The sequence below is a fragment of the Myodes glareolus genome, chromosome 7 (genome assembly GCF_982192425.1).
Source record: "Myodes glareolus chromosome 7, mMyoGla1.1, whole genome shotgun sequence".
NCBI lineage: Eukaryota > Metazoa > Chordata > Mammalia > Rodentia > Cricetidae > Myodes > Myodes glareolus.
The window spans coordinates 55,035,384-55,053,430 of NC_142032.1; the positions used below are offsets into that span (position 1 = coordinate 55,035,384).

The 18,047-nt window shown below is 53.9% G+C and overlaps 1 protein-coding gene across 2 annotated transcripts in view; it reads right to left on the minus strand.

Annotated features, from left to right (window-relative positions):
• The window catches only part of Macrod1 (mono-ADP ribosylhydrolase 1), a 141,018-nt gene extending 123,337 nt beyond the window's left edge, over positions 1–17,681 (minus strand). The window contains exons 1-3 of one of the 2 annotated variants that reach the window (XM_087908157.1): positions 17,251–17,681; positions 9,372–9,473; positions 8,558–8,674 (exon numbers count right to left, since the gene is read on the minus strand). In XM_087908157.1, the coding sequence (XP_087764283.1) occupies positions 8,558–8,674; positions 9,372–9,473; positions 17,251–17,542 (511 nt within the window). In that variant the 5' untranslated portion in view covers positions 17,543–17,681. The remainder of the gene's footprint in view (positions 1–8,557; positions 8,675–9,371; positions 9,474–17,250) is intronic. The other variant, XM_087908158.1, reaches the window with a different exon arrangement.
• Between the last annotated feature and the right edge of the window lie 366 nt (positions 17,682–18,047).

Consider the following 18,047-nt stretch of genomic DNA (forward strand, 5'->3'; position numbering starts at 1 on the left):
GTTCACCTTGAACCTTGAAGCTGCCCCAGACATATCTCTGGGGTCTACAGATGAAGAAGGTGGGACTTGAGGGTCATTGTACCTTGATGCAGCACACCAAGCTCCACAGAGGCCACAGCAGAAACTGAATGCAGCCCTGTTGGGCATAACCCTGCTGTGCACCACCCCTAGCCCCAGAGCTGCAGGCCCAGCACCCTGTTCTGTCTGGAGAAGGGGAGCGCTCCCGCCTACCATAAGGTGAGCTGACAGGTGGCCAGTCAACCACAAAAATCCCACCCTGACTCTTCCTGGTCCCCTCCTGACCAGATCTGCCCCCTTCCTACCACCCTGTGGGGAAAGCTCCCTGCTGCCAGACAGGATTGGGATTTAGCCTCTTTGGCAGGCACAGCAGAGCTTCCCACCGCCGCAAATGTCAATTCTAGGCCATTTGCTTCGTGGATTTTAATGTCCCTGTTTCTCTTCAACATCCACAGCAAGGTAGCCCTCGCTTCTCAAAAGGGATGTAGTGTTTGATGATGTTTAAACCGTACGTGAAATACAGTCAGGCGGCAATAATCAAACAGTCGCGGGCCCTGCTGGCAGGGGACAGCTGACAGCCGGCTCTCTCTCCCACAAGCCACCCCAACACTCTCGTTTTGATGGTAATTACAATGTCCAGAAGGGGAGAAGGTGGAATGGGGGAAGTGGAGATGCTATTCAAGGACCACTTGTTGTCACTGGAAGGGGGCAGCAGTTATGCGATGTCATGGGGGGTACCCTCAACTGAACCCCACCCACACTCTCAGAATGGCTCTATACTACACTACCATCCTCCCCTGCCGCCGTCCTCACCAGCTTCCTTTCCTGACACCTCCGCATAGATATAAATAGCATGGGTTTGGTGCATGCCTGCAATCCCAGCACCCAGAGAGGCTGAGACCAGAGAATCACAAGTTCAAGGCACTACAAAGCGAGTTCAAGGCCAGCCTAGGCAACTTATTGATAGTCTCTGTCTCAAACTGAAAGCTAGACAAAGTGGAGGTAGGGGGTATAGTTCAGTGGTAGAGCGCTTTCCTAATGTGCACAAGGCCCTGAGTTCAATCACCTGAATCCAAAAATAGTGTATCCCCTAACCTACCCGTTGCCGACATAGAGAACAGGCATCCTTACATGGTGCCCCGGGCAGCCACATCCACTATAGGGTCCCCAGCCCTGGGGAGTCATTAGGTCCTGCATTGTTGTGTTTTTACTGTGACCTACTATACAAACAGCCTGAGCACCTCCAGGGGCATCTTCCCAGACAGATGTACAGTTCTCAGACTTGCCCTTGCCATGGGGATCTCCTTGGCTGTCCTGTGAGAATGAGCCCCTCATTATACCACTAGTTATATGTGGACCCTCCAGGACGGAAGGCACCCTAACTGGAATCTATTCCTTTCTCTGAGCTCCCCGAGAAACCCCTGTGGGGAAACACGCCCCAAGGTAGAAGGGCCTGTGGGAGTTGGCGGAGGAATCAGATCGCCTCATGGCAGCGTTGTGAGAAGACCAGGTCACAAGAGGCATCTGAAGCTGACCCTCTCCCACTCCACAGTCCCTATCCTTAGCTCAGGCTTAGGCACTGCAGCTCCAGAAATTGTACCCTTTGATAGACTGCAGAGGGGACCATAAAGTGGCCACTTAAAATGTCAGCATGATTGGGAATTTGCAAAAATCAACAAAGGTACTTCCAAGGTGAGACTCTGAGGCAAGCAGTCCTGGGGCACTGGAAGCTGCTGGGGATGCCTTAGGTGGCTTCTACTCTGCCGGCTCTGACTTCAGGAGCTGTAACCAAGTCCTGGTAGGGCCCACTTTAGTCCTGTGGCTTCCCTGGGGGCATGTTCCCTGTCCTGCCTAGGAAGGCCAGGCCTAGACCTGGAGTGTGCTGGAGCTGACCCTGGAGGTCTGGAGAAAAGATTCACTTTAATACACCCCCAAATTTACTGCTTTCCTTCACTGACTAGGGTGGGAGGAAGAATGGAGGATGATGGTTTCAGCTAGACCCTTGGTCATCTAGGGATGCAGAGGGCCCATCCCTCCAGGCAGCCTGTGCCCAGTCCCTAGTGGATCATTCCAGGAGAGCGAGCCAAGAGCTGCAGCTCCAGCCCTTTTCATGCTCCGCCAACTTAATAGTCTCCATTAATTTCAAAACACACACATTCCCATAAGCTCGGTGCTCGGGACAGCACATCGGGGACACGGGCAGCTGCACAGGTGTGGGAGCTGAGGCCAGGTGGCCTCAAGGACAGGAAGCCTGGGACAGAATGTACTCTAGCCACCATTCCATATGGGCAAGTCACAACCCTCTGAAGAACGTTTTCTGATCTAAGTTTAGTAATAGCCCAGAGATGGAGGCCGAAAGCCTGGGTTTGAGACTCTCCCACTTTCCTGCTGTGTGACCCTGAGCTGGTCACCAGCCATCTCTGAGCTCTAATTATTCATGTGTCTTCCTCTCCAGGACTTACAAAAACCCTGAATGTAGGCACATGGAGTCTTGCCTTTCCTTCCTCACCTCCAGAGGCTCACACCTGCCAGCAAACTCAGGCAGAGATGGGGACGGGGGTGGGGGGCTAGGCATGAATGCTAACCACTGTCCGTATCTATGAACCAAGAGACTCCTCTGAGGCCCAGAGAGGCGGGGTGAGGGCTAGATCTGAGAGGGGGTGTCCCAGAGCTGGCTCGTGCAGTGTTCCTGCCATCCAGCCAGCCCACAATAGAACTGAATCACTTTCATTCACCAAAGGCCAACTAGAACTCAGGACAGCGGGAGTCCCTCCCCTCACTCCGAGGGGACAGCAGATACGTGGGTCCCGACTCACAGTGAGGCATTAGCAGAAGATCTGGAGGCAGAAGGAAACCTACAGGTTCTCTGAGTCCCACCCAGCAGTCAGGCTCTCCTCACTGGACCAAGCCCTGAAGGCCCGGGAGGAAACCTCAATAATTCAAAAGGGATCCATCATTTATGAATTTATATAACATGGCTTGACCTTGTGGAAATGAGCCACACTCTTCTGGAGGCATCAAGCATTTTGGTGCTTCTTACCATAGGGAGGGTGGCTGCCCACATCTCAGGCCACCTAACTGGTTTCCTTCTTCATGCTATGCCCACACCAAACTCCCACACCCAGTAGGGGCGGGCGAGTAAAGCAATGCTAGCTGCATCCCTTTACCCCAGTGCCAAAGACAAGGGGTTTTGTTCATTAGTTCGTTTGTCTGTTTTTGAGAAAGGGTCTCATTATGTAGTCTAGGCTAGCCTGGAACTCACTATGTGGACCAGGCTAGTCTTGAACTCATAGAGATCTACCTGCTTCTGCCTCTGTCTCTACCTCTGGAATAATGGGATTAGAGGCATATGCCACCACATCTGGTTTGGGGCCCTGACTCTTATCTGGTTTTGTGATCCTGTGAGAGCCTTAATCTTTTAATCTGTAAAGTGGGTGCCCTGCACAGGACGCCTCAGCATCCAGTCAAGGGCAGCCCTGGGTGAACACTCCTTGTAGTATAGGGGGCTGGGGCTCAGAACCCAACACATTTGGACAGCAGGAAGTTACCACCAGGCCACGTGGGGCCAGTAAATTCAAATCTTGGCCCCCAGAGCAGGTACCTGCTCACTGTCCACTCTCCGCAACCCAGCAGCCAGCAAAGACACTGAATTAAAAACTTGTCGCCTACCCAATGCTGGGGGTAGGGTGGGGGGCGGACACACACACACACACACACACACACACACACACACACACACGAAGGGCTAAGACCTATAAATGAATGGTAACATAAAGAAGGAATCCTGGGGGGTGGGGGATTAGCTGGAGAGGAGGAGGGCTTGAGCTGCAATGGGAACTGAGTGGAAATTTGTCAAGGGTGGTGGGGGGAGAAGAATGGGGAAAGGGGGGAGACGGAGCCAGAGAGAGGAGGAGAGAAGGGGAGGGAAAAGGAGAGGAAGGAGGGAAATAAGCAAGGGCTAGAAGATGGGGAGGAAGATAAGGAGAAAGGGGAGAGGAGAAGGAAGAAAGATAACAAAAGGAGAGGGAAGTGACCAGCCCAGGGCCGTGCAGAGTGCAGAGGCTGGCATAGTGGCTCGGCTCTGGCCAGCACTGCCCCTGCCCATGCGGAGCTTTTTTTTTTTTTTTTTTTTTTTTTGCTGTCGGCGGCCGGCAAGCCTCAGCAAACACATTTAAATCTGAAGTGACAGATAAAGCGATTTACGGCGACAGTTTAGCGTCAGATCACTTCCCACCAGGCAGTCGCTGTCCCTGCGGCCCCCTGCTTGCTAGTCCATCAAGGCGGTCTCTAAATCACCCGCACCAGACCAGCCGAGGCAGGCTGGGGACAGCCAGAGCAGGGCGGGGCACCAGTGGCCTCACTGGTGGCCAGACGCTCAGTGTCGGTGCCTGCTCCTCCACACACCGGGCTCCACTACCTTTCGGAGCTGCATGAAGGGATGAAACAAGGGTTTGTGCCACGGTGGGGTGGGGTGGGGTGGGGGATAAGAGGCGGGTAGGCTCTCACAAATCAAAGCCGTGGGACTTAAGGAAGCAGAGTGCCACTCTTGCCTTATTTTAAATAAATAAGCAGCTTAAAAGTCTCCAGTGAGGCCGGCTTGTCGCTGTGAGACATGGTTTCCCACCATTCTTTAAGGCCAGGCCCCAGAACCCAGACCCTTCAAAGGCCTCCCTGACCCACCTCGCCTCCCGCCACCTCCTTGCAGAATTAATTGGTCCCTGCGGCGTCACGCACACTTTATTCAAACCTCCCTCCCGGCGCTGTGTCACATTATATTCTACTTAGCCGCTCTTGCTCCTGACTTCCTCAGGACTAATTTACTGGGGCCTCTGTGTGTCAGGCCTAAACATGTGTCATCCTCGCTCGCACACTGGCTGGGGCTGAGGATGATGGCAGCTTTCAGATGAGGACCTGAGGGATGGGAGGTGCCGGCAGGAGCTCCCATTCCACTCCAAAGGCCTCGGTGGTGCCCTGACACACATGCACAGCCTGAGATTGCTCTAAAGAGAAAAATGGCTGTCTCGTTCGTGTACGCTCTGCCCTGAGATGACTCTAAGGCCAATGCCAGGCCACTGGATCCCTGGGCTGGCCAAAAATGAGGGTCTTTGTGTTCACCCTTCTAGGCTGGGAGTTGGCCATCTCAGGCCCAGAGGCCCACAGACACCAGGCTGCTGAACTAGACATTCAAGATATAGATTTAAGGTTCATCCTCTGAGACACAGAAAAGACTCAAACACTGTGAAAGCCACAACACCCCCCACCCACGTGGAGAACCCCAGACCTGAGCTCTCCCCACACACAGCCCTGGGGGTCAGAGAACACTAGAGAGACAGGCCCCCAGCATCTCCAGTGCCTGGAGGAGAGAGTGGCCACAGGGGTTCCCTAGCTTATCTTGCCAGTACGGCAGTCAATTTAATTAAGATGAATGTGGCATACCCCATGGGCAGGAGTTGTGGCCGGCACAGATGGCAGGAGCTTGAGGCTCTCCTGGGTGCTGCCCTGGCACGTGGCCTTGGCCATCAGCCCATGGGGCGGCTATGGGGAGAGTTTAGTGAGCTTGGCTTGCCCCCGTGACCTTAACCCTGCCACTCAGTAGTCAGGCCTTCTGCCCCTGCCACATAGCGTACAGCGGTATCACAGACACACACGGACACCATCACGTCACACCTCACACATGCCCTTTCGGCTGGGTTAAAATCAGTCAAATGCCAAGTGGCTAGTAGAAAGATGGGGGTGGGTGCAGGTGACCGGGGAGGGCACTGGACCTGGCCTTTGCAAGCACTGCCTGCAGGACAGAGATGCTCTCCCTTAAGCGTCCCACTTCTCAGCATGGGGATAAGGGTCCAAACCTCCCCGTTCCCTCACAGGCCCCCTCTAGTTCCCCCTACATGCTTCTCCTTCGTGTTCTTGCAGCTGGAGTGAGGCCCAGGGGGACACTCCTCCCCATCTGGAAACAGAGACAAAGTGAGAACAAAATGAGGATGGACACAGACACAGACACACACAGACACACACACACACACACACACACACACACACACACACACTATGGAAGCCCCAGCCACTCCCAGTCCACCCAATGCTCCACAGGCCATCAAATGCCCACAGGCCAATGCTACCCCTGGCTTCAAAAATAAAAATTTAAAAATTCCCACCCCGAGATAATTGCTCTCTCCTCTTGCCTATTGTGGTGGCTCTGCGGTCGGCAATGAGAAGCAATTATTCACGGCTAATGATTATAATCAAGTCAAATAGAATTTAATGGACATGCATTCTCTTCCTGCTTGAAACTTTACATATGAATTAAGCACATATGGGTTTCACGAGGCTCGGACGCAGATTTATGCAGCCCTGAAAAGCCCCACATTGCCTGCGACTTTTATTTCACTAATAAAGGCTGATTTATGGGTTCCTTGGAAACGCAATCTCTGCTGCCCCCTGGTGGGTGATGCGCCGGGGTGAAGCCAGGGCCCAAAGGGATGGGAAGGGACCTCTGTCTGATCAATGCCGATACCACATCAAACACTGGGGATGCAGGCTCTGCATGGGAAATCCATGTCCAACACCTGCTTTGACCACTGTTTGTCACTCTGGAAGAGTTCTAAATCCCGACTGTGCCCCTTTCTAGAAAAAGATCTCAAGAAAGCACACTAAGACGTCGGGTTCACTAAGGCAAGCAGGAGACGGGAGGCTGCTCATCTGCAGGAGGCACCAAGTCCTTTTCTCGTTGAGCTGCACTTGGCTTCTGTGCAGGTTGTTCCTACCTTGCATGTCCCCAACTACCCGATAGGTCACTTTCCATCATCCGCATTGTACGGAGACAGAAGGAAGCCTGGCAGATGCAAGGATGCCATGTCCTGGGGGAAGCATGACCAACAGGGCCACCAGCCCAGAGCAGCCAGCTCAACCAGTGCTGGCGTGCTCCTCAGTGAGAAATCTGACAGGCCAACCCATGCCCCGTGTCCAAGCCTCCAGAGCCTTTTCCTGTTCCATGAATTCTGTGACACCAACCTTGGTCCCTAAACCCAAATTTCTTCACAGGCTAGGCTGCCAGGGAATTCACGAGGCAAGGCACCTGCTTTTCCATTGTCCATTTTACAACTCAACAGGAAAGAAACCACTGGGTGCCGTCCGCACCTTTGACAGTAAAATGCAGGGCCAGGTGACAGGGCAAGGCAGACCCAAGAGACTTCCTGAGGGGCAGGTGTGCAAACCAGACAAAGCTATCTTCACTCAGATTGATCCACTGAACACCCTGCCACCTACCCTACATCAGGTGCTCAAGGTGCACACAGAAGCAGCAGCCAGAAAGGCAAAGGTGACCCAGTTCTCTGGCACTAAGTGCCACCCATCACTGTGTCTGAGACAGGCAGGGTGGGGGAAGGGCACAGTGTTATCCCTCTGCAAACACTGCCAGAAATGCCACCAGGATCACAAACGCAAAGGTCCAGGACAGAGTGAGCAGTCACCTCTGCCTGGAGCCCAGTTACTTAGGGAGACCAAAGAGACACTGACAATAGCTCCCTGTTCCAGAGTCCTGGAGGGACCGACTGCCTTGTGGGGGCACCTCGCTCTGCCAAGCTGCAGAGCTTCTGCAAGCCAGAAGGCGAGAGGAGGTCCAGAAACACCTGGGGTGCTGTGGGCTGCACAGGGGCAGGGACTGGCATGATGGGGTTCTCCCTGTACGTCAGAGCCCTGTGTTAGGAGCTTTGTACTGATAGTCGCACAATCATAGAAAAAGACACCTCTGATGCCAGCCATAGTTCCTGAGGGTTGTATGAGGCAGGGAGGGTGGGAGGAAAAGAGGGTGAGAGGGAGGGAGGAAGGGAGGGAGGGAAGCCACCCAACCTTGTTCCAAGAAGTTCCTATGCACATGCTAGACTTTGCTGGCCCCAGACACCTGTTCCTGGTGACTCCAGAACCCTTTCCAGAGCCTCTTGACCTCAGCCAGACAAACACCACAGCATTCTTCCCTCCCTCAGAGAAGCAGCTGCCTCCACTCTGCTCATCACAATAAACTGCCAAGCCAGCAAGAGGAGAACACACGCAGGAAGCTGAGCAGCTCCCAGCCCAGGCGCTGGAGAGCTGCCAGGGGGCTGAGGAGGACCTCTCTGTACCCTCCCTTCCCTCCATGAGCTCCCTCACCTGGCCAGGTGTGGAGTGAAGCAGGGTGGAGGTGAGGAAGCAGCCACAGCCCCCCTCCCCTAGGATGAAGAGAGCTGGCTTTGGCCTCCACCTCAGAGGCGGGGCAGTGTGGCAACTTTCCAATGGTGCTCTCCCCCATCCCCACTGCTAATGGGTCTCAGAGCTGCAAGGCAGCTTGGCAGAGCGAGGTGCCCCCACAAGGCAGGTCAGGGCTTCAAGAGAAAAGAGCCCAAGTAGCCGCCACGCTGGGCTCCTGTGGCGCCAGCAAGCCATCCACACCAGCAACTGAGAGGCTCTCTGGAGCCAGGTGGCGCCCACCCATTTTTGGCACACCGACCAAGCCGAATGTGACAAAGTGGCCCCCCCAGGCCTCTGACTCAGGCCAGTCACTCACCAGCGTTGACAATGGCATCCACTTCCAGCTTGGTGATGTCCCCACGGAACAGGGAGATTTTCTCATTCAGCTGCTTGTCCTTCTTATACTTGGGGTCCTCCACTTTCACGGCCACCCCTGGAACAGGCAGGGTTAAGGGGCCTTCATTGCAGAGTGACTCAGCCAGAGCCCATGGGCAAAGAGCCAAAAGGGTAGTGAGTGGCCACTGATGGTGGTGGTGACATCCTACTCTGCATGAGCACCTACTGTGTGCACACAAGGCCTTCACAGCAATGACCCAGGAAGTGTCAGTGATCTCACACACCCCCTGGTTTCCTCATTTTTGAGACAGGCTGGCCCCAACTTGCTACATAGCCAAGACTGGCCTTCAGCTCCTCATCTTCCTGCCTCTACCTTCCAAGTGCTAGGATTACAGGAATACCCTACCACACCTGACTTCACACACTCCATTTTTAGGTGTCACAACAGAGGCTGAGGTGGGATAAGTGGCTTGCCTGGGGTCCTGGGTTAGCACACCTGCACTTTCAGGCCTCAGGAGTTCCCCAGCATGCCCCTGTAAGCAAGAGCATCACAGCCCAGCTTCCAGCAACTGAGTTACCTGAGGTAGATGGCTTATGTGGCCTGGAGCTGGTTTCTTAATGCTGTCATGGAACTGAAAACCAAACTGGCCTCAGGCAATGTTAATAATTAATGACGTGACACATGCAGAGAGCCTGGATGTAGGGAACACTCAGTTGGTACCACTGGATGCTCTGGCAGATCCTCCCAAGCCATTCTGTAGGGGCACCTGGCACGCCCCGAGAATTCGGCCTACCTTTTGCGGTCTCCTTCCATGTAGGGATCTTCTTCAGCTTAATGAAGTCCCTGCAGAAGTAGTGCTCCTCCCTCTGCTTGTCACTCAAGCCCTTCAGAAAGGCTGCAGGGGCAGGACAGGCGGGAAGGAGAGTCAGTGTGGCAAGGCCAAGAGGGGTCCCACGTAGGCCTCCTCCTGAGTCCAAGAGTGCAACCCAATCCTACCAGCCGTGCTTCCCATGGCCCTCAGGGACAGAGACATGGACGACTCCACAACATCTTGCCCTGCTGTCTTTGTTCAGGAAGAGAAACTGAGGCCCAGGGAGATTGAGGGACTTGTTCAGTCACTGCAGACACCAGTTCAGAATTCAACCTGGTCCCTTCCCGATACTTAAACATCTCTAGGTCCCTGCTATCTGCATTTGTAGCGGGGTGAGATGTCCCTTGCAGAACAATTGCAAACTCGCATGCACTAAGCCAAGCAGGCTTGTGATGCTCTGTCCCTTGTCAGTCACAATGTCACTGATGGCAAGACAAATATCCTCAAAGACAGACTCTTGCAGATCTGGAGCCCATTGTCAGCATCCTCCCAGCACTGGTCGGGGTTTCTATGCAGCTGCAGGCAAATGTTCCCATTTTTACAGAGGAGGCATCAGGCACTTGGGAGGCAGCCTGAGGTCACTCAGACACTGAGTGAGGACCCAGGCCCCTCAGACTCTGAGTATGCCAAGTTGGTCCCCGCTGCCCCAAGTCAGGCCTTCCCTTGCTGTAGTGAATTTGAGCCACCTCAAGAGGCTGGTCTGCTACAGCTTAGTCCAGGCTTATGGCTCACAGGCTCCCCCTGCTGGTGAGAGGCTATCTATACACTTAGCCCAGCCAAGAGCCCTCAAATGCAGGCTAGGGGAATGGAGAGGGGATAGCACATAGCAGAAAACAGATAGGAATATGGGGATGCGGGTCAGCTGGTGGAATGCTTGCACAAAGCCCTGGGTTCCAACTTCACTACCACCTCCCCTCCTCTAGGTGAGACTCAGCTCAAACCTAAGAGCAGCAACTGACCCCAAGCTGACCCTTGTATTACCCCATTTTCAAACCTGTCCTCACTACACCCACCACCGACCCGGCCATTTACCAACATGTTCCTCAAACCCCCAGGAGATTTCCTGCTCAGGGCCTCTGTACCTGCTATACCTGGAATAGCAGTTTACCTTCCAATCTCTCTTCTCATTACCCTCTCCGTTCCCTTCTCCACTTAAATGGCACATGCCTTTAATCCCAGCACTAGGAAGGCAGAGGTAGGCAGATCTCTGTGAGTTCAAGGCCAACCTGGTCTACAAAGTGAGTCCCAGGATTGTTACACAGAGAAACCCTGTCTTGAATCTTAAGAATTTGTGTACTGGACATCGACCAATAAGATCTATCCATGTAAGGATCTGTACCATTCACCACCAGCACAGTGTGTGCGAGGGGCTATGGATGACTCAGTGAAGAGCTGAAACCTGAAGGCTGAGGATCAGCTGGCTGAGCAGCCATGCAGGCAGAGGGCCTGCCTGTGCGGAAGTGCTGAGGCAAGAGGGAACATTTGGGGGAAGCGGGAACAGCCAGAGCAGAGAGAGAAGTCAGGGCACAGAGGGGTAGGTGGGTGGAGAGGAGGCGTGTGGGACTTTCACTGAGGGTCTGTGAGAAGGGGGCAGTCAAGACCAGCAACAACAGTGGCTCTGTGGTAAGGTGCTCAGCTAGCGAGCATGAGTCCTGGGCTCAAGCCCTGTCCCAGCTTCAGGAAAAGAAGGCAGGACTGCAGTGTGGGTGCTTTGTAGCGTTACAGATCCTCAGGAGGGGTGCCCACCAGGGCAGGATTTGGTAGGGCAAAGCCTTTCCTGGGGAAAGCAGGGCAGCAGAATCCTGACTGTTATTTAGCTCCCCATACTAGTTATCACATGCAATCATGACCAGACACCCTGAACCTTGGCACAGTCAAGTGTGGATGCTTCCAGCCGGTTAGACCTGGAGCTGGCACCAGGAAGCTGTGGTGACTCCACTGCTTGCCAGCTACCGCAGACCAGCTACAGGCACTGCTGAGATGGTCAGGCTGGGACCAACCCTGCAGCCACATGGAATGAGGCCCACGGCCCAAGGACACCCAGACCCCTGGCAGACACATCTGACAGATGTCACCACCTTAGAGCCCTTGTCAGACCCAGATGAAAGAAACCTGAGGTGGGTCTGTCCTTCTTCATAACCTTGGTGGCCTGGTTTGAATGACCATAGTTCACAAGGCCCTCTTGCTCCAATGGAGTCCAAATAGAGCACTGTTTCCCAGAGACTGCACCCTGCCTCTGCCACAGCCACCACTACACCAGTCTCAGGGACATCTGTCAGTCTGTCCCTGTCAGGGATGGCCCCCAAATACACAACCTCAAAAGGCCAGCATGAGCCAGATATGGTGACATACAACTGTTATCCCAGCATTTGTCAAGCAGAGGCAGGAGGATGAGGAGTTCAAGGCTACCCTGGGCTGTATGAGAGATGAACTAAAGGCCAGCACACCAGTCTGTGTCTCCATCTCCACACACGGCCACAGTCATGGCAGGCTCCTGAGATGCAGAAAACTATAGAGCTGCCTGAGATGCTTCTCTGCCCCAGGGCCCAAGCACTTGTTCCCCACCCCAGCTCCAGCTTTGAGGATCATCTCCCAGGCCTCCTCTGCCCCACACAGAAGTCACTGCCCACCTCCTTCCAAGTCAGATGCAGACTTAAAGCACAAGTGGGTTTTATTTTTTTTATAAAAGATGTAAAACATGCATTTTCATTCTCTATCATTTTTGAAGAGGCGAGAGTATTTCACGGCTCACTGAGACAGGTGTTGTAAAAAGATGTTCGCAGTAAATTTTGATGGGGAAGCCTGACCCCAGACTAAGCTTCCAGAGGCTCGCGGGCACGAAAGCTGTGCAGGAGGAAGCAGGCTCCGCCAGAGCCATAAAGCGCGCCAGGCAAACGGGAATTCAATGATGTGTTTTAAGAAGTATCTTTATGACACTTTGCAAGATGTCGTTCTGAGAGATGAGACGGGCTGAACCTGTGGGGGTGCGGGGGGGCTGAGTCTGCAGAACACCAGGTGGGCACAGCTGATAAGGTTGTGCACTCGGACACAGCAGCGTGCAGCGTCTGTGGCATTAATCACCTGTGCTCACCGGCCCCTGGGAGCAGAGACTCAAGCAGGGAAGAACAGAGTGTAAAACCCACTGCAGCTCTCGACCTGCCTCCACTCACACTGGGGTGTACCAAGACTGCATCCCAACATGGAAGAGATGCCCTTACCCCTAATTCTCAGGTGCGCCTAGATGGTATGCTGGCTCAGCAGTCCCATCAGAGACACTGTCACTGAGATGATGTTCCCTACGGTCCTCAATCCTGGCCCCTCCAACAGGACCTGCAGCTGAAGCCTAAGAATCTCACCATGAGCCACCAGTGATGGGGACTGCAGGCTGGTCTGTAAGAGCCCAGCACAGAGTGGCTAGGAGGCTGGGAAGAAATATGAAAGGGGCAGCTCTGTAGGCTGTCACTCCAGTGTAGGCCCAGCACGACAACAGGAACTATTGATCCCACTTCACAGATGAGGAAATGGAGGCTCAGGGAGCATGCAGCCGTGATCCTGGGACTTGCTGGAGTCGGAGGGCACCAGTGTTCCTTCTTTTCAGTACACAATTCTGCTCCAGCGTGGGCCAAGAAGCCAAGGCTAGGACAGAGCCCCTAGATGTTCCTGATGGCCCCAGATAAGTTCCCTCAAGCCAACAGCCTTTCAGTGTGAAATTTCCAGTCTTTTTTAAAAGTAATTTTTAAATATGCATTTATTTTATTGTATTGCATGAGTGTTTTGCCTGCATGTATGTATGTGCACCATGTGTGTGCCTGGTGCCGTTAGAGGCATTGGATCCCCTGGAACTGGAGATGGGTGGTTGTGGGTTACTGTGTGAGGGCTAAAGAGTGAACCAGGCCCTCTAAATGATCAATCAGGGCTCTAAACTGCTGAGTCATCTCTCCAACCTATTTACAGTCTCCTAAATAAGCCCTTAGTTGGAGAGAGGGTACTGTGGCACCCAAGAACCAAGGGGATCAGGTTAACTAACCAGTGCAATCAGATCTGCCACTAACAAAGCTCAGCACTTGGCTCGACCCCCAGAATCATATAAACCAGGCTTAGTAGTGCATACCTGTAATCTCAGCACCTGGAATAATGTACAGGCAGGAGGATCAGAAGTTCAAAGTCATCCTCCATTATACAGGGTGTTAGAGGCCAGCCTAGGCTACAGGAGACACTGTCTCCAAACAAAACAAAAACAAAAGCCTACATGTCTCCTGATAAGGGGATCCAGTCTGGTGGTTGTCCGGATATGGATGGTTAATGAACCCAGAGAAGCAGGCAGCCAACAAGGAGGTGAAGAAGGAGCTGAGCCTTGGGAAAGGCCTCTCTAGCTGGACCACAGCAGGCAATGGACATAGCACAACACCTCATAAGGAGATTCTTCTGGAAGGCTGAGCCCTTCCCAAGCACTGATGCTTGCTCTCCAGCCTCCCATCTGCCCTCCTGCTGTGTGCCTACAGCCTGCTGCCTGGGTGAGATTATGCTTTGAATCTGAAGCCCCCACAGGCTCATGTCACATTTTACAAGCTTGGTCCCTCGCTGGTGGCGCTGTTCTTGGGGAGGTGGGGGCTGACTGGCAGAGCCAGGAGCTGGTCCTTGCAGGTTATGCCATACTTCCTGCCTCACCCTCAGCCTCCTCATCACCAGTCACTCCTGCCACCATGGTCGTAGTTTCCTTTTGTTTAAGACAGAGTCTTGTCAGGTAGCACCATCCTTGCTACACCAGTCTCAAACTCACAGCAATCCTCTTGCCTCTACTTCTGAGTGCTAGAATCAGAGGTGTGCATCATGCCTTCCTGGCCACTGCACAGAGCCAAAATGAATCTCTTTTTTCTTCCCTTAAATGAAGTTATTGTGGTCACGGTGATGTAAAAGCTAACGTGGGCTGCCCTGGATGAGAGCAGGTGCTGCCAAGCAACCCCAGACTGGTTTGACTTTCCCCTGAGGTGAGGAGCCCTGCCCAAGGGTTCAAGGGTTTTCACACCCACTGTTATTTTATATATATAGTTGTTGGTGGTGGTTTTTTGAGACCAGGTTTTACTGTCGAACAGCCTTGGCTGTCCTGGAACTCGCTCTGTAGACGAGACTAGCCTTGAACTCACAGAGATCCACCTGTCTCTGACTCCTGAGTGCTGGGATTAAAGGTATGCACCATCACCCGGCCTTATTTTTTTTTAATCCTAAACTGCCTATACATTAGTGTTATGGGAATGTAGTCACTGTGTGCTGGTCTCTGACAGAAGATCGCCTCAGGAAAGCAAGCATCTGGATATCTAGTCCTCGTTTAGATATATCCCTGAAAGCACATGTCCGTGAGAGACACGCATCAGGATGGTCTGAGAACCCCTAATACCCATCTACAAAAGAAAGTGTATACACACGTGGTACATCTGTAAGATGGAAGGCCACACAGAAATAAAGAAGCATAAACTGTCATAAGGTGTACATGTGGACTACTGAGTGAGATCCAGGTCAGCCTGAGCCACACAGGAAGGCTTTGCTTGTTTGTGGTCTTGTTTTTGGAGACAGGTCTCACTATGTAGCCCTGGCTGGCCTAGAACTTGCCTTGCAGACCAGAATGATCTGGAACTCAGAGATCTGCCTGCTTCTGCCAACCAAGTGCTGGGATTACAGGCACATGCCACTAATCCTAAACTTTTTTTAAATTTAACTTTATTTTACGTGCACTGGTGTGAAGGTATCAGATCCCCTAGACCTGAAATAACAGACAGTCATGAGCTGCCATGTGGGTACTGGGAATTGAACCTGGGTCCTTTGGAAGAGCAGCCAGTGTTCTTAACCACTGAGCCATCTCTCCAGCCCCCTAATCCTAACCTTTAGAAAAAAGAAAAAGAAAAAAAGGTCATTAAAGCAGGTGGATTTCTGTGAGTTTGAGGCCAGTCTGGCCTACATAGTGAGTTTCAGGATTACATAGAGAAACATTGTCTCAAAAACAAAACAAAACAAAAACAAAAACAAAGTCTTTGGACCAGGCCATCCCCCCATTTCCATGCCCAGAGCTGGCTGTCCCAGATCATGGAGACTTGGAGTAACCTCTTCTACACCCTAGGTAACTAAAACACGAGAGGCCTTGTCTCACCTGCTAGCCACTGTCACTGATGATGCCTCAGGACTGCATTTGGTCACAGTGGGCCCTCCTCTAAGTCTAGCCCTCCCTCCTGACCCCGGAATGCCCTTCCCAGCCAGCTTCTTTACCTCGGGTCACTGATCGCCCTCTGACCTCCCCAGCTCAGGTGGCCCCAGCCAGCACAGTTTCTCCATAATACCCACAGGACAGAGACCATACCAGTAGTTTTCCCCTCTAGACAGACTGCTGCCTCCCCACTCTCTGCTGAGTCCTACAGCGCTGGCCCCCACAGGGTATGAGGTAAAAGTTTATTGACTGAGCACTAAGGAGATGGCTCAGTGCATGAATGCATTTGCCATGCAAGCCTAGACACCCGAGTTTGAACGCCAGAACCCACGTATAAGCCTAAAGGCCAGACGAAATAGCACTGGTATCTGTAACCCAGTCCACCCACTGGAAATGGCAGAGACCAGAGATTCCCCAGAGCCTCAAAGACCAGCTCACCTGGTTTACACAGACCCAAGGGAGCAGGACTGGCACCTAGAAACAGAGGCAGACCCTACACTAGGTGTGATACTGTCCTAGCTCTCTGCCTCTGCCCTGGGTTGCTGCTCTCCACGAGAAAGATGAACTCTAAGAAGGGACAATGACTCCCTCTGCTGGAGTTCTGGGCCAGCCCCCAACCTCTGGCCAAGTTTGAGGGAGTGGCAAGTTTTCTCTGCTCCCAGACAAGACTGTCAGTGCTTTAGGATCCTGGGCAGACAAGCAACTCAAACCACCAGGAGAAGTTCTCTTTCCGAAAAATGTCCCAACCTGAGGTTAGCTTTAAACTCAGCTTAACCCGGGTAGCCCAGCCCCCATGGTCATGCCCACCAGCAGCCCAGCCAATGAGACAGGCGCTCTTTTGAAAGCGGATCCGCCCAGAGTCATAGGGGAGAGACAGGCTCTGAAGGGCAGGGGCAGCTGGGCTGCCGCCCAGGGGCTATTTGGGACTCTGGACTTTGCGTTCCAGCTAAGAAATCGGTCGTGCAGGACCCGTGGCCCCTTCCCGGCATGCCTGTACAGAAGGAGAAATACTTTCATTCTTGGGGGAATCAGTGACTCGCACCAGCCCACACTCGGTGTCAGTCTGCTCTCCAGGTTCTATGAGCCCAGTCCTCCAAGAAGGGGGCAGCTGCTGGCAAGGGGCCAGAAGTCAGCAGGCGGGCAAAACGGGCACATACCAAACTCCTAGAGAGGCCGGCACCCGAGCTGCCACTCTTGGGACTATCTGAACCTACCTGGCAACCACCAGCCCTGTGTTACTCTCACAGCTTATCCCTGCCACTCGGCCCCAAATGTCTAGCAGCATGCAAGGCCAGGTACTGGAGGCCAAGATACCACACTTTGCTTCTACACACTCGAACCTGACCTTGGGGAAATGGGTTCCGACTCAGGGCCTCAGTTTCCCTCATGCGCACGGAGGAAGGTGGCAGGTCCCAGACGATCTGGGCGGAAGAGGGGGGAGAAGGGGTTCTTGGGGGCCATAGCCGCCTTCCCCACTCACTTGGTCAAGAGGTGACCTGGTGTGGGAACTGGACATGGCTGTGGGCTGAGAGGAGTCCCCAAGTGTTTCGGGACATGTGGGGTGCCATTTGGCCCGGGAGGCCCACGCCCTGAGCTCACACTTACATTTGGCCTCCTTCCAGTCGGTGGAGGTGCTCAGGTCCACTTTCGCGGCCATGGCCAGGGGGGCCCAGGTGCGCACCCAGGCTCCACGCCCCGCCGCCCCCCACGCCCCAACTCCCGCCGAGGGCCACGCGCAGAGGCTGTGCGCGCTTAGCGCCACCGGGGGACAGCACGCAGTGCCGCGGGGCCGCGGGCCACCAGCCGAGCGGCCGGGCCAGGGGCGCGGGGCAACCAGCAGCTGCCCCGCCGCGCGTAGCTGTGCCAGGCGGCCGGACACTTGACTCTGCAGCGACATGAGCAGGCGGTGCCGGGCGGCTCTCCGCCCACTCGGACTCTATTTACGGTGCTCAGGAGAGTCGGGCTCGGTCGCTTATTTACTCTGGGACGAGAGTGGCGCGTGCCAGCTCGTGGCGACCTGCTTAGAGACCGCGGGCGGCGCGCCGCTGGGCACTCTGGAACTTGTAGTCCCGGTCCGACACACTGCACTCACGCACTTGTATACACACGTGCGCACTCAGCCTGTCTGTGTCCTCCGGGAGCGGCCGCAGCCAACCTCCTGAAGCTCTTTTCTCGTTCTTTCCGCCGAGCTGCCCTGGCTCAGTACTCAACTCTGTCCCTAACGCATGCTTTGTAGGCAGAGAGGGACCTGGGCTTGTCTCGCCGCCACTACGCTTCACGCAGCTCCGCGTCAGGTCCACCAGAGCCGCAGGTTACAGTCCACCAAGGGAAGGGGATAGGTGCGGCAGACCAATTTGTCAGGTTGGACTGCTTCTCCCGAGCCAGGCAGAAGAGCTAAGGCT